General features: G+C 39.0%; 1 protein-coding gene and 1 pseudogene across 1 annotated transcript in view; both read right to left on the reverse strand.

The window, feature by feature from the left end:
• Window positions 1-390: 390 nt before the first annotated feature.
• Window positions 391-17,238, reverse strand: part of LOC111318933 (uncharacterized) — a 29,956-nt gene continuing 13,108 nt past the window's right edge. Inside the window, exon 5 of the mRNA XM_088754581.1 lies at window positions 391-649. Coding sequence (XP_088610707.1) covers window positions 408-649 — 242 coding nt within the window. The 3' untranslated portion in view covers window positions 391-407. The remainder of the gene's footprint in view (window positions 650-17,238) is intronic.
• Window positions 5,408-8,839, reverse strand: LOC148740948 (uncharacterized; annotated as a pseudogene).

Consider the following 17,238-nt stretch of genomic DNA (forward strand, 5'->3'; position numbering starts at 1 on the left):
TAATTACCGAGGATTCTAGAGACTGGCAACAAAGCGATCACAAAGGACACAAGAGAGCTATGTAAAGGAGGCATTCGAAAGCAACGTTAAGACAAATGAAAAACTCCACCAAGATATCTCATCGAACCTTTTTCTAGTTAGGTAGGAACGCCCACACAATAATGTAACCGACGTTAAAGCCAAATACCGACGAACAGAATTACTAAACTGAAGAAGTGAACACAACGTTAACAGCAGTTTCGTTTTTGGCCTTTTTTACAGCCTGGCAGTTGCCACGCAGTGATTGGCTGAAGAGTCAACCCGTCTTGGTTGTCATCTTTAAACTGGACAACAGCTGATCACATCCTCACCAGTTACAGCTGAATTGCTGATTTGCCTTCTCCTTTTAAATTCTTCAACAAAACATCTCACACGCCCGTGACGTCTGCTGACCGTCTGGATAGTAACCAAGTTCTCTCCACCCATGGTTCTCTTCTGTTTTTCTCCATGTGTTTTACTGAATTAGCTTCAATAATTTTCGCATTTTTCTCGTCGAAATCATGTCCCTCTTTTCGTTTCCTTGGTCGGCAAAAGAAGATAATGTTCACCATGATTGACAGCAGAGGGCAGGCCATTAAAGGAATCATGATTGTCCAATTGAGCTCTGAAACTGTAAAAATATAACCCGGGTAAGACTAAGCAATGCGCACTTCATATGTAAAGTTGGTCACTTAATCGAAGCCTCATGATCAGTAAAAAATCAGTGTATGGTTGAGCCGCAAATCATCGCTAAGGCCCTAAAGCGCGTTCACCAACGCCTGTTTTTCACAATTAAAAATCATGTGGAAGCACTGTGTGAAAGGAATGACATTTTCTTTTTGTTACATTTAAACAAATTTGCATGCGGAATAGGTGTGGAAATCCAATAAAGAGAAAGTAGATACGCCTCTAGTTGGGTCGAGCTTATTAATGAAAAACTTAAAACCTTTTGAACTTAACAGAGTATATCAATTTTATGGAGGTGACTGTTCAAAGGCAACGGTCTGAATAAAGCTTCGAAGATCACGTCTTTTTCCTGGTTTGATCGGGTTGCTCAGTTCAGCAGTCACTGCAAGACCAGCTACATCTTAGTCTGTAGTCATAACTGGCTCTTCAGCAGCTTTTGTTCGCCACATGTTCCTTCTTGTGGAAGATTCAATGGTGCTTGTTGTTCTTGTTGACAAAGTTATTTCCTCAGTAAGCGCATTTGTTGTAGTCGAATTAGTAGTTTGAAAAGTGGAAGTGGAGCTGGTAGTCATAGATGAGATGGTAGATTGTAAAGTTGCAGTACGTAAAGTTGTTGGAGCTTTCGTTGTGGTGGTTGTAGGTTTTCGGTTGCAGAGGGGATCTAAAGAAGGGAAAAAAAAAAACAATCTTAGTAACGTATGGCCGGTGCGATGGACACCATACAAAGTTGGTGAATTAGCGGTAAAAGCAAGTTCTGGAATTTTCGACTGATCTATCTGATTCTGCCATACGTCTCACTAACTACAGGTTTTTACCTCTGCTGCTTGTACACACAGATATCCGTAGTTTTATTTTGTTGTGTTTACAATTTCCTCCTAATCGATTGTCTTTTGAGGCTTGCGTGCCATCTGAAGTCGCTGAAATGAGAGCAGCAATAACATTTAATATGCTTTCAGGGATGATTTGAAGTTAAAACCAAAACAAGAAAAACATTTGTGAAGTTCCTCAAGATAATCGGTTCTTTTAGGGTATTAGGAGTTTTCCGGTGCCGGGAGTTTAATCCCGCATAGGAAAAGTAAATCACGAGACTACAAAATATTGTAGTGATCAATACTGCTGAGGACTCTTTCCTTCTGTTGAAGCATGTCCCGATCTCCTCATCGTAATGCGACTAAGAGTGATGCAGTTTCCCCTGAAAGGGATGGCAGTCTAACTCAAGCAACCCTCATCCCCTCCCCCTCCTTCTCCAGTATTTCGTCAGGTTCCCTGACAGTTTCCTGGTAACCATCTCTACTCGTGGGTGGAGAGAGGCGCTATGACAGTTAAACTGTTGTACACAAGGACACTACACAGTGATCCGGTTAGGACTTGCACCAGACCTCTCGACTCAGACTCCGGCGAGCTGAGTTTAGGCCATCGCACCTCCAACTAAAATTTGTGTTTTTCAACGGAAAACATACTGATAAGATATCATTCTCGCCCTGGAATGAACACTTGGTTTGACACAGCACTGAACCTCTGAAACACCAGAGTGTAATATTTAAGTGCCAGGGGGTGGTACATCGTAGAAGAAGAAGAAGAAGAAGAAGAAGAAGAAGAAGAAGAAGAAGAAGGAGAAGAAGAAGAAGAAGAAGAAGAAGAAGAAGAAGAAGAAGAAGAAGAAGAAAAAGAAGAAGAAGAAGTAGAAGAAGAAAAAGAAGAAGAAGAAGAAGAAGAAGAAGAAGAAGAAGAAGAAGAAGATGAAGAAGAAGATGATGAAGACGAAGAAGAAGAAGAAGAAGAAGAAGAAGAAGAAGAAGAAGAAGAAAAAGAAGAAGAAAACTTTATTTAACATACATACATACATTTTATTGAACATATCCCCGTCAGGGGCTTTTCAGTGAACAATTACATAATTTACATACTTGATACTATACATACAAAACTAACTAATAACACGTTAAATACAATATAAGTTACTTATAACTTTTAGAATAGAATGGTTATTCAAATAAGAAATCATTTAGGAGATGCCTTTTCAAAGCTCTCTTAAAAGAACCTGGTTTTTCACATAGTTTCAATCTTGAGTTAAGTTTATTCCAGATGGCTACACTTCTATAATAAAAGGTCCTCTGACCTGTTGTAGTTTTAAAAAGGGGAATGTTGATTTGTTGAAAGTTCCTCGTTATACGCTTAGATACGCTGCCTCTTGTTACAAGCTCGGATGTCAAATATTCAGGCGCTAGGCCCATTTTTCATTTGAATGATAAGGTAGCGTCACGATAGTACAGGATTGATTTTACCGGTAGCCAGTGTAGATTCCTTAACGTGGAAGAAATATAATCGTACTTCTTTACATTGAAAATAATGCGAGCGGCAAAATTTTGAACATATTGTAGCTTAACGAGGGTAAAGCACATTGATTACTGGTCACCCAGTAGCTTTCATAACGGCCCTCCCACAATTAAAAGTAATAAAACGTATCGATCACATTAATTAACTATCACAATAATCTACCTACTAAAAATATATAACGAGCAACTAAAAAAAACGATATTAATTAATTAACTACTAATAAGACTAGAAGGTTTTACAAATCTTAAAAAGCAAAGGTATCGGTAGCAAAGGTATCGGTATTGTTGCAAGGCTAAGACACTTGGTACCGCTCACTACTCTTATAAACATTTACCGCTCGCTCATTGAACCGTATATTTCCTAGGATCTCGTTGCTTGGGGCCAAGCCGCGAATACTCATCTAAACAAAATCGTCATTTTACAAAAGCGGGTTCTTCGTCTAACGTACTTTTCCGATTATACATCTCACAGTGCTCCTCTTTTTAGTCGTTCGGGAATTCTACCGATAAAAATGCTTTACTTCAAATTGGTTGCCTCTCTGTTACATGACATCAAAAATCGCTGTGCTCCTCTCAATATTTCTGAACTTTTTACTCACTCTGAACAGGTTCATTCCTACTCTACTCGTTTCTCAGTAGCTGGAAGCTTTTATATAAAACAGGCGAGAACAAATCATCAGTTGTTTTCCTTTTCTAGAGTGCGAAAATATGGAATGGCATCCCCCCTGAAATTCGTAAGCTAAAGAAAGCACCTTTTAAACGTGAGCTAACTCACTTGCTTTTGAAAACTCTTGAAATTGAGGAGATGAATGTTGACTTGCGCTACCTTGACCTTTCTAGCTTATATTTGTATTTCAACTGATTAGCTTTCCCTTTGACCTGTTAAAAACTCCCTTGTGTGACTGGCTCAGTTAAAACCTTTAACATGATTATTACTACTAGTATTTATTATTTATTTTTATTTGCTCATTTATTTATTTATTTCATTGTTGCGTGTGTGTGTGCGTGCGTATGTGTGTGTGTGTGTGTGTGTGTGTGTGTGTGTGTGTGTGTGTGTGTGTGTGTGTGTGTGAGAGCCTATACAGTGTCTGTTTAGGTAGCCCGCCTAGAATAGCTTCGCTAACTGCGGGCTACAAAAGCCTTTATTTCTTTCATTTTAAAAAATAAAGTCAATGTTGTTGTTGTTGTTGTTGTTGTTGTTATCTTAAAATGATCAATAAAGGAATTCTTATTACGGTGGAGTTTAAATAAGTATTTTTTAAAATTTGTATGAGAGAGTGACCTAAGTTTTGGATCAAGAGTGTTCCACAAACGACAAGCGCTTGAGTGAAACGTTCTGAGGCCAGAGATCCTTTTACAAGCTGGTCTTGTTATATTGTTATTGGAAGCTGATCTCGTGTTATAATTATGAGTATTGCCTATATTTTCAATGTATTTATTAAAATAAGCGGGGAAATGTTTTTGATTTATTTTATTTATTTATTTATTTATTTATTACAATTTAATGGCTCAGTTAAAACAAAGTTGTAAAGTACAAGCGAAAAGAAAAGAAACGCCTTATGGATAATCCGTAAAGGAGTCCAGGACCCCAAATGAAAACAGTTCACCGAGGTTAAATAGGCTAAAAATATATTACACATGTTTTAAACTGGAAATAATTATTATAAACATTCCACGGAATATATTAATTAGATATATTATCCACTAAATACTTCTTAACACCTGCCTTAAAACTATTTACACTTGCTGCTCTACGAGTATCAAATGGAAAAAGATTCCAGGAATCAATTATCCTGTGAAAAAAAAAACTATATTTGAGAGGATTTCTTCCTACGTATTTCTTCATTAAAGATAAATTCTCATATTTCCTAAATGAATAATGGTCAGCATCCGAGCAAAAATCAACATAAGAGTCAATATTAATGTCAATAATTCCGTTGAGGGCTTTGTATAAAAATGTAACGTCAGCTAAAAATCTACTATTTTCTAATGACATCAACTTTAACTTCTTTAGACGAGCCTCATAATTGTCCTCAGTCTTTAATATGAATTTTTTTTGCCCTTTTTTATCCTTTTTGAAGCTTTATAAAGCTTCCTAATACGTATAATATCGTCTATATGCAGCCAATCTAGTTTGTTAAAAAGCTTGACAGAGTTTTCATGAGTATCGTCGTCCAAAATTAGCCTAGCACATCGTTTCTGTAGTATTAAAACTCTTTGAAGATTCCCAATGGTACGATTACCCCAGACCGTGCAACAATACTCTAGAATTGGCTTAATGAGGGAAGAATATATAATTTTTTTGCAAGCCAAGGTTAAATAAACTTTAGTTCTCTTAATAAGACAAATTCTAGAGCTAAATTTTTTAATCAAATAGTCAAGATGTAAGTTCCACGAAAGATTTTTTTGAACCTATCAGTGTTTATTTTAGGATGGTGACTTGTCTCTTTCCTCAGATTGTACTTGGTTGATTTCTTTTTTGGCATTGTAGCTCTTAAAGGGTGTATTGTATTATTAAAAACATTCTTGAAGATACGTCTGTCTTGTTGATCTAACAATTCATAGACATTAATGTGGTCGGATGTATACTTGCGCTTATAACATCGATCTAAGAAACATTGGATTGTTTTTAATTCGGAATTTACAGCGCCAAATACGGGCAGCCCGTATAATATATTTGGTAGAACCAGATTTAGAAACAGATGGTCTACTTCGGCCAGATTGTACCCTTCTTTCCTTAAAGATCTTAAAATGAACAGGCACTTGTTTGCTTTGATTAGTTTTTCCCGAATATGTGTTATAAACCTACTATCTTCCTTAAATGTTACTCCTAAAATAGTAAGCTCTTTAGTCTGTGGTATTCCAGACACAATAGGAAACTCTAATTGTACAACCTTTCTTGCGGAAAATGATTTCCTTGCACTTAGATGGATTACTGCTCATATCATTACTTCTAGACCACTGGGAAAACTGATTAATCAGTGCGATAGAATTGTCATTATCACTTATCACAGGCGAGATAATGGTTGTATCATCTGCATATTTTACCAGCACGCTTTTATTGTCCAAGTGTATTTCTAAATCACTGAGAAAGACATTGAAGAAGTGCGGCCCGCTGACACTTCCTTGGGTGGTACCTTTGTTGACACTTTTCCATTTACCAATAAACCCATTTCTAATGACTCTCTGCTGCCTGTCTTCCAAAAAGCTTAGATACCAGTTTACTATATAAGGGTTTAGGGGGAGCTGCTTCAATTTGTGTGAGAGGAAATCGTGTTTCACACTGTCAAAAGCCTTGCTGAAATCCATAGCAAATAGGCGTACCGCTTTGCACTCTGGGATAACAAGATATTGATTGACAGTATGTTGGATAGTCAGTAGAGCATTGGTACAGCTCCTTCCCTCTATGTGTGCAAACTGTGAGATCCCAGAATGTTCATCGAAGGTCTCCCTTGCGTGTGTTCCTAAGACAGCTTTCTCAAAGCACCTTGCGATGACAGGTGTCACATTTATTCCGCGAAAGTCTGATATTCCCTTAGGTAGATCAACCTTCGGCAAGGGGTTCAGGTCTGACTTTTTCCAAGAGACAGGCCAGGCGTGTTTTCTAAGAGACAGATTTCAAACCCTGGTGATAACTGGAACGAATAGCTCGGCGTGGTCTTTCCATATAGTGTACGGGATACCATCTGGTCCTGTTTCTGTTTTCTTTATACGCATAAGAGAATTCAGGACTTGTCGCTCTGAGATTTCTGGGACTTCTTGGTCTTCATTAATCTCCAGAGGTGTAGGCTTTATGTAGGCGTGGTCAGTACATAGGTCACCTAAATAGTCATTTAACGCATTGAGTTCGTCGTGGCCAAGAGATAGAGGGACCACCGGCTTGCGACGCTGAGATGTTTTATCCACTTTTTTCCACCAATCCCGAGTTCCAATAGAGGCGATGAAGTCCCTTCTGTTTCCGCAGATCACTTCAGAGATCCTTTTATTCATAACTTTAAGACGGTCTTAATTACTGAGCGATATGCGTGATTTGGCTCGTATCATCGATCGAACGAGCGGAGTCATCCAGCCCGGGTCTCTTGATGACATGCGCACCGTTTTCAGAGGCATGCAGCTATCCAGGCGCCCTAGGATGGTATTTTCGAGCCTACCAACCACCTCATCGACATCAGTTTTCTGTATCACATCATCCCAGTTTTCCTTCGCTAACGCGATATACAGATCACGCTTTCTATGAGCCCCTTGGTCACGCACGTATACTTTACGGCGGATAGGTGGAAGCTTTATACCGGGTGGTAAAATAACTCCCATGTGATCCGTCTTGAAGAGCATGTGAAAGGGGTAGCACTTTGAAAAGAGACCCGTGCGGTTCGTGAAACAATTGTCCAAACGCGAATTCCCTCTGGTGGGGAAATTAACCAGAGCATTCTAACCAGACATTTCTTCGAAGCGTTTGATATTCAATTTGTTGACATCGCCACCACACACCACAACTGTTTGTGGATGTTTGTCTAGTACGTTGTCCACGGTATTTACAAGATGATTCATTGGATCGATCTCTGCATAATTAAATTTTGGAGGATGATAAACTCCACATATTACAAATCGATGTCCCTTGGGAAGTCGCAGTTATACAAATTAATTCATAAAGACTAGAGCGGTAAACATCCTCTACTGCGAGATTGTTCCTGATGTATATAGCAATCCCACCCTTACCGCGCATATCTCTGCCATTCCAATTTCTGTCTCTACGAAAGATGGACCAGTTCTCAATATTTACAATCGCATCCGGTTGTGCCGGTTTGAGGTGTGTTTCTGATACGACACAAGCATCAATATCTTTAGATCGTAAGTCAGCCCCAAGTCCAACCACCGCACGCACTCTGTTCTTAGCTTTTGAGAGACTGCAAATATTGATGAACATACACTTGGGAACGGCAAACTCCGAGCAACCGGTAGATGATTTAGTAGGCTCTCGAGGAATAAGTGTAAGATATCTGTTCTTAGCGGGATCTAGGATGCGATAAGGTCTAGCAAACCGCCGAGTTTTAACAACTTCAATGGGTCGACATCTGTCGGACTGTTGCGATGCAGAGATATTTTTAGTAATTTTCCCCAATTTTCGTAATCCCGGACCTCTGTATTTCAGCATTCCCAGGGATTTAAGGGTATCGAAAACATGAGGCGCAGGTCGGCCTGCCGAACGTCTCAGCGACAACAGCCTGTCACGATTGTGAGAGCAATGGATTCCGACTGACCCAATTGCACAAGCAAAGTCCAAGGAGTTGGAGCTCTGTTTTCGTTTACCGTGGTCATTATCCACCTCTTCAGGTCCAGGATGTGGATGGACATCCATATTAACACTAATGTCGAGCACAACAAACTTCTCAGGGGCGGTCAGGAAAACCATGCCTCGACCGTCCCATTTCACCATAGCCCTTCTTACCCGGAGATTTCGAGTCCGGGATACTGTCAGCTCAAATCTAGCCGTCCAACTAATGCATCTTGATGTTAAAGATTGAATTCGATAAGCTCTTTCGACTGTTATCATGGTTATAAAGGTAACTAGATAGAAAACTGTAATAGCTCTGAAGAGCGTGGCAGCCATATTGGCATGCATATTATATCATATTATACCAGAGATAGATATAACTTGCGTGCGGCTTGTTAAATATGATCTGAACCAGTTCATTGCATTTGTACCAGTGTGATATTTATCAATTTTTTCAAGTAGGATGGCATGGTTGACTAAATCGAAGGCCTTACTCAGGTCTAAAACGACAGCACCAACGAGTTTACTGTTGTCCACTGCTTTCAACCAGTTGTCAAAAATACGACAGCACCAACGAGTTTACTGTTGTCCACTGCTTTCAACCAGTTGTCAAAAATATCAGCAGAGCAGTTTCACATGAGTGATATGGGCGTTAAGCGGACTGGTTATTATATATTATAATAAAGTTCACATATCACGCGTGCTGTCATTGGTTGAAAGGGAGTGCTCTATCAGAGTATAGAACATGGAGTTGAAGCTGTCGCGCCATCTGCCAATTTGTAATATGGCGGACCAAATCCCGAATCGAATCTTTCTCTCCGGTTTTTACTCGACCCAGAAGTCCTCTACGACCTAGAAGACGAAAGGGAAAACGAGCTATTAGCGTCGATCAATTTAGAGGATACTGTCAATGAAAATGCGACGTACCCTTTGACTGAAAGTGAGGTTTCCAACAAAGTTTATGACGAAAACAATGAGCGTGGCGGCAATTTAAACAGGCGAAGATTTGAAAACATGTCAAGTGCCCCACTAGACGAGATAATTGTAAGAGCAGAAACAAAGAAAACCAAACAATCCACCAAATGGGCTATCCGAGTTTTTGAAGGTGAGTTTTTTCGTTGCAAAAATATAATAAATACCATATGAAAACCTCGAATAGGGTGGACGCACACTTGCTAAACGTTCTTGCCAAAAAAAAAAAAACAAAGCAAAACAAAACAATCAAGGAAAGTGGATAATTTTAAAACTGGCTAGCACACATACGTTTCTAACCAACAACTATAACTTTTTCTAGAAAATGAACACCAAAATACAAATAAAAATCTTTTTCTTTTCGTTGCCGTTTTTTAATAGCTTGGTGTAGTGAAAGAAAAGTTGCCAAGAACCTCCACGAAATGAACAACAAAGAGCTTGACCTATCCAGAAGTTAAATCCTGCCTGCGAAGCACTTTTTCAGTACCCAAAGCGAGCCGTGAAATCTTAAGTTAAAGTTTGGTACGACAACAAACCTCTGGGGGTCAACAAAATTGAAGGAATGATGAAAGAAATTTCTAAACTAGCGTCTCTTTCGAGAATCTACACTAACCATAGTGTCAGAGCCACTGCAATGACGCTGTGGTCCAACGCGCAAGTTCCATCGCGGCACATAATGGCTATCTCTCGTCGTCGCAGTGAAGCTCGCCTGAGGAATTACAACACTCGTCCATCCAGTGAACAGCTAAGGGCTTGTTCAGATATCCTCTATGGTGCATTGAATGGAAGACCATCGCAGCCAAGTTCCTCTGATACAACCACCAGTTCAGAAAATCCTCACGCTGCTGTAAATTCGACTGTTGTTTATTCACAGAACAACACAGCGCAGCAGTTTGTCAAGTTCCAACCAAAAGCTTTAAGCAGTTGTTTTCAAATTGTCACGTTGATAACGTCCAGGTTTTCATGGGCTAAAATGCGGCCGGATTTCATTAATTATGTTACTACACATACTGGTTTTTGTACGCAAAAAATGCACTTTTATACATTCGAATTATTAAGCAAGATTTGCGATTCTTCATGATAGCTTTTGATGGTTTGACATTTTGACATTTTTGGTCTTGTTCATCCAATCAAATTAGGTTGCCCATTCTAACAAGGATTCTGATTGGCTTATTGTGAGCGTGCTCGGTCAGAGTATAGAGCATGCTGACGACACTGTTGTTCGCTTTGAAAATAAATTTTGTTTGGAAATTGCAAGTAATGTGTGGGGAATTTAACAGATTCTTTGTTATAAATCGAATAGAGAAGCTTTGACTGTGCTCTGTTCTGTAGTAAAGCACGCAGGAAGCGGCTAGAGCACTCAAGAAGGGGGGAGAAACACTCGACTACGTCTCGTGTTTCTCCCTACACTTCTTTCGTGCTCTAGCCGTTTCCTGCGTGCTTTACTACAGAACAGAGCACAGTCGAGGCTTCTCTATTTGTTAAATAGATTGTTCGAAGCTAGATGCTGTAGGTAGGCAGAAGCTATGTGTCTTTCTAGCGGTTTAGAGAGTATAGGTAGAACAGATATGGGGCGGTTATTGCCCCTCTCTTATGTTTAGTCTTTCATGTGGAGTGGTAATACTTTGGCTACTTTAAAGACAGCAGGAAAAACGCTATTACTGATGCTAGCATTATAAATAAACCCGAGGCTTGAGGATATTACTGGTAGAGCTTCTTTCAGCGCACGGAAACTGATGCCATCTAGACCTGTTGCCTTGTTTGCAGGAATCTTTCTTAGGTCTGCTTGAATAATTTCCTTGGTAATAGGTGGGATACAAAATTTATCTTGTGATGAGGGTGGCATATGGCTGTTAACAAAGTCCTGTAAGAGGAGATCAAGCTCAGATTGTGAAGTTGCCAAGTTTTCTTGATCAGGTGGCACTGTTGTTGCATTTGTCGAAGGAAAGTATTAATTGAATGCGTCCGCTATTTTCACTGGATCAATAACGTGTTTACCATTAACTGAAATAACGTTGGGTGCTTTTGAGGTGGGTTTGGTTGGTGCTGAATGTTTTAACAGTTTCCACAGACTTTTTGTGTTGTCTTTGTTTTCTTCGATCTTTTCTTTGAAATAGTTGGACTTCGCATTGGTGATTAATTTGACAACTTGATTCCTGGTCCATAAATACATTGCTCTTGCCAGCGCACTGTGTTTGGCACGTGCTTTCAATTTTTCTCTGACATGTATTTGCCTAAGAATGTCGCGATTCATCCAAGCTGAGTTTTGTTTTTCAGCCGTCGGGTGACCAGTGGTATATGCTTATTTAACACATCCATAAACATTGCATACCAGCATTCTAGCTTATGATCCACATCAGCATAGGCGTCAAGAGCTTTCCATGGCACACATGCCCGATCATTAACAAAATTTTCTTTTGAGAAGTTCTTAAAGTTCCTGTACGTAGTTTTTTCTTGATGGTTTTTACTGCGTTTACCTCTGCGAAATTTATGCGTGAAGCAAATTGGATAGTGATCGCTTACTCCGTAAACTGGAACAATAATTTCGCTTATTCTATCTTCGTGTCTTGTGTATAGATGATCTAATAAAGAAAGCTCATTTCCGTTGATGATCTTGTTATGTTAATGTTGTCTTGTTATGCTAATGTTGTCTTGTTACTTTCTTAGCCGTTTAAGTATGAGCGTCACCTTGATAACATTGCTTGCATTTAATTATAATTTTCAATTCTTTGGAATTTTTCTATACCTTCTCTCAGGTTTGGCAATGATGACAGCGTTATCAATGTCCTCCCGATATCCAGGCTCCACATCATTTGTCCGAATCCGTCCACCATCTTGAAAAAAAGTTCAAGAAAATACACCCAAAGACAAACTTTATGAAAATGTTTGGATTGTGTCACGCGACAATTACGACAGCTGTAGTAAAGACTCCTCTAAGGGAAGTAAGCTTCTTCTACAAGTAGGCTTTCTTCATCAAACTAAGGGAAACAATCACAATCCTGCTCGAAAGCTAACTGAGAATTCTCACGTATCAGCTTCGTGGCTTTTCAAACCAGCCTATTGCATCGTAAAAGGTCTAAAGCTTCGCTAACAAACAACCCGCAAATTTAATAACTTCAAAAGCTATGTTGCTGGTGGTTTTATATTATGCGGTGAAATTTCAAGCCACCCTGGCCCTGACGGACGAAATGAAACCGAACATGTATATGGAACCAAGCATCCTTGTTTCCAAATGAAGGAAAGGGTCTGAAACTTTGCCATCTAAACGTGCGTTCCCTTCCCGGCCATTTTGAAGAAATCAAAATGCTAATGTTCATGAATGACTTCGATCTGTTTGCAATGAGAGAAAGTTGTCTCAATTCTACCTGGACTGATCCTGAACTTCCAATTGACAACTACACAATCTACCGTTAAGACAGGAACGATGCTAAAGGAGGTGGAGTAGCGATTTATGTATAAAACTCATTTATATGTCGACGAATTCATCTCCTCGACAAAGAATCAAACGCTTGATATGTATGCATCGAAATAAAACAACACGCTGCCGGAGCAAAATGTCTATTTATTGTTTTCTACCGCCTTCCCAATTCAACGTCGAAGCAATTTGATCAAGTCACGCAGATTATTGAATCAGCCCCTTGTCACTGGAATGAAATTATACTGACAGGCGACTTCAACATAAAATCTTCTTGATGCAACGAATGCAAACTGCAAGCTCATCAAGATATTCCATGATGCAGGCTTAAAGCAATTAATAAACACCGCAACGCGAGAATACAAGAATATATCTTTATTCAAGAACCCTTGAGAAGACTGATCGGGAAACTGAAACAACTGACAACACGCATATACATCAGTTCTTTACACAACAACAACAACACCAACATAAAGATAATGGAAACAGAAGGAACGCTATTCTAAGGGCCTATACAGGCCACTTAGGTTTCAGGAAAAGTGGATTAAATTCGGAAACTGTGGTTTTTTGTTGATGAGCATAAATGGGTCGAGTGTGAAAAAAAATTAAATTTTTTAAGACAAGAAATAGGCGTTAAGAAATTGCTGAGGAGAGAAACCACATTTCTACTCCCTGATATAAGTTTTGTATGAGATGTTTTTTTCTCTTTGTATTAGAAAGGCGGACGGGTGGTGTTTCTGGATACGGGCCCGAAATATAGAGTACTTTCAAGGTGACAATCAGAATGATATGATATATTTCAATATTACAATATTACAAAAAATATGCACTGCCCGCAGTTAGCAAAGGCTAGCCGAGGCGGGCAGTGTTTAATACGTATATTATAACATAAAAGCTTTACAGAGCAAGAGATTAAAAATTCTAGACAAGTTACAACTACATTAATACATTTAAGATACTGCAAAAAAAGAACAAGCTGGGGTCTTATAGTTGTGCTATTAAAGTAGACAAATCAATATAATCGACTAACGACTAACAAAAGAACAACAAGTTTATTTCTCAAGGTCAATGGGTGTAACACAAAGACGGGCGGAGGACGTTAGGTTGAGCGATGTTACTCAAAAGCGTAAACTGACATTTTATTAAATTTTTGAAGAGTCTATTCTAGAAGTGTGTATTTTGACACAAACAACTTTTCAAACCTACTGCCATTTTGACTTCACAAAACGGCTACCAAACAATGACTTAAAGTTACAAACTACCGCGATGAAATCAAAGCCGGAATTTTTTGTAGGGAAAGTTAAATAAGCCATTCGTTTCCACGCGCTGTCTTCATTTTTGTTAACACGAATTCGGACCAGTGGGCACGCGTGTTGAGTGTGGTATGCCCATGAATGGGCGAGGTGTAACCTATCCGCCATATGCCTCTGGCACTTAGCTCAAGTACTTGCTGGCATTGAAAACCCTTCACGGGAGAGCAAAGAAAGACTTATTTGTCTTCTATTCGAAAAACATAAAATATCGCGTAGTCTGCATACTAATTAGGCCTCATCGAGGATTTTAATGGTTTAAGTGTCATTGTCAGAGAAAACCGGGCAGGAGCAAAAGTGCGGGGTTGGTGTTCGACCTCCACCTTTTTACCATGGGAAAGCTACTTGAAAAGATTATATGGTATTTTCAGAAATTGGTGGGTTTTTTTATTTTAAGATAAAGTCTTTCCTGTAATCAGGGCCCTCCACGGGCATAAAATAGCTTGATTTTAGGCCAACTTTTGTTGAACCTATATGAAAGAAGGTTAAGTGACCTAAACTTGCCATAGTTCTTTTCAAACCTTCAACCCACAATGAACTGACTGAAGTCTAACAATCTTTCTTGTACTGAACGCTATGTTTTCAATGTCGCAATTGATATTAGCTCCGAATTGATAACGAATGTGAGCCAAATTTTTGCCATTTTCGCAATGCTGTTTGTCAAACGTGCGTGGTTTACTTTTAAAGAAACTTATTTAATCAATAGCTCGTTTTACTTTCAATGAAACACAGCAAACTTAAAATTGGTTACACTAAATCGTTAAGGCCGACGTCGAAAGTTACACGAAAATGCAAAGTTTTTTCCCGCCAAATTTTTTGAGAAGAACTTATAATTTTTTTTTTTTTTTTTTTTTCTGGACGCTAAGTCGAACATATACCAGACAGTGTTCAGCAAAGGTAATCAGGTTGTTTAGTTACGTGTGGATGAGTATTCATTTCTAAACATTAACATAAGTAAGCGTTTAAACGCTTGAAAGATGAAACACCCCTTATACAAAGATGATTTTAGGAGGCGGTGTGGCCGAGTGGCTATCGTGCTGGGCTTGTAGTCCGGTGTCCCGGGTTCAAGTCCTCCACGTTGCCACTCATTCATTTGTTCTCGGTTACTCCTGGTTCAACTCCTCGGCTGTGCTCTGTAAATAGCCCACTGGTCTGCCTCCTGCCAGTGGGGATTTTTAAGCACTTAGATAGTTTACATTGCGGCTGAAAAGCCCCCACGTAGGAGCTTCAATTTTTTTTTTTTTTATTATTTTCTTTTTCCGGCGAATAATAATTTATGTGGCACGCTGCAGTGAATCCCCGCAGATTTATTCTCCGCAGAGTTTGACCGTTCCAAGCTTAAAAACATTCAAAGCTGATAATAAGAGGGTGATCTGAAAAACTGTGTAAATTTAGTAAGGTACAAATATGAATATATCAGAGTAGCCGTCTTGTTTACATCTGTAATGGTGCCAACTGTTATGAATTATTTTTAATTACCGGTAGTGCTTTTTTTCACTTGCTTTTTTCATGATATATATAGTGCCCATATGTAAGTCTTCAAGTTCTATCAAACACAAAGCTTTCACACGTAAAATTAACTATCATTAATTAAATTTTTTTTCTTTTTTTTTTTTTCCGAGGAAAATCAGTCAGCGTCGATTGTTAAGAACAAGTCTCTGTAAGAATCAAACATCTTGGGAAAGGAAAATTTTCAAGCCCTCTTCAAATTTTGCACGCAGCTAGGCACTCTAGGGGGATACACAAAAATGCCCTTGTTAAAGGTTGCAGCACTCCTTTTGCCATGGTAACAGCGGCTCCTAGTTCGAGGCCTGGGCCTCATTATTTAACTTTTTCACTTCATTTCTTCCCTTACCACTCGCTTAAGTAAAGACGATTTTTTCTGGTTTCGACAAAGTCCAAAAATAAGGGTATTTAAGACCCAGTATCTCCGATGACCAACCACTTGTGATCATCATTACTATATGGACAGTGAAAGCCATCACTGGACTTCCAAAATCAGTAATAAAATTTTTGGGCAATTTATTCCATAACCCGTGCTGACGTGAAATTTACGTCTATCTTCCACTTTTTAGTCTATATCATCAAAATTCCGTATACCACATCTTTATTTTATTAATCTAAAATAACTTGAAATTCACAAGAAATTTCCCAGAGAGTATCGTCTAAACATGAACGAGGAGGGAATCTTTGAATAGCGCAGGTTGAGCCCTTTTAAGAACTTTTTTCGCAACCATATTTGGATTGAGATAGAATAAATATATCAAAATCATATATTTTGAACTGCGGTATTTGATATGTATGATGGACGATCCTCGCAGTAGATAGCGCTATTTGAGCAATAGCGAAATTCAGACCTGAAAAAAAAAAAAAAAAAAAAAAAAAATCAGGCCTGTACGGGACTCGAACCACTGACCTCTGCGATACTAGTGCAGCGCTCTAACCAATTGAGCTAACAAGCCAACTGAGAGCAGGCCGTTAAGTTGATTCGTAATGAACCCGTGAAAGTGATAAATGAGATAGAATAAATATATGAAAATCATATATTTTGAACTGCGGTATTTGATATGTATGATGGACGATCCTCGCAGTAGATAGCGCTATTTGAGCAATAGCGAAATTCAGCAATAGCGAAATTCAGACCTGAAAGAATTTCGCTATTGCTCAAATAGCGCTATCTACTGCGAGGATCGTCCTTCATACATATCAAATACCGCAGTTCAAAATATATGATTTTCATATATTTATTCTATCTCATTTATCACTTTCACGGGTTCATTACGAATCAACTTAACGGCCTGCTCTCAGTTGGCTTGTTAGCTCAATTGGTTAGAGCGCTGCACTAGTATCGCAGAGGTCAGTGGTTCGAGTCCCGTACAGGCCTGATTTTTTTCAGGTCTGAATTTCGCTATTGCTCAAATAGCGCTATCTACTGCGAGGATCGTCCATCATACACATATTTGGATTGTTCTCGAGGAAACGCAGCAGTTGTTGATGAACATCAAGGGCGCATGTTGTCGAACTTTCTGACAAAAGAAATCCAGGAAGAAACTTGATAGTACATACATGTGTATGTGGTGTCTCAGTTGCAACTTTTAGCTTGATATCATTTGTTAGATAAGTAGCCATTATGTCAACAACGTACCAGATTCGATGTGTTGGTGGCAAAAAGATAATTTGATACCCTAAGAGCTGATGTTCATCAAAAGGACAATCCGCCATCGTTGATCA

The sequence above is a fragment of the Stylophora pistillata genome, chromosome 1, assembly GCF_964205215.1.
Source record: "Stylophora pistillata chromosome 1, jaStyPist1.2, whole genome shotgun sequence".
NCBI classification, from domain to species: domain Eukaryota; kingdom Metazoa; phylum Cnidaria; class Anthozoa; order Scleractinia; family Pocilloporidae; genus Stylophora; species Stylophora pistillata.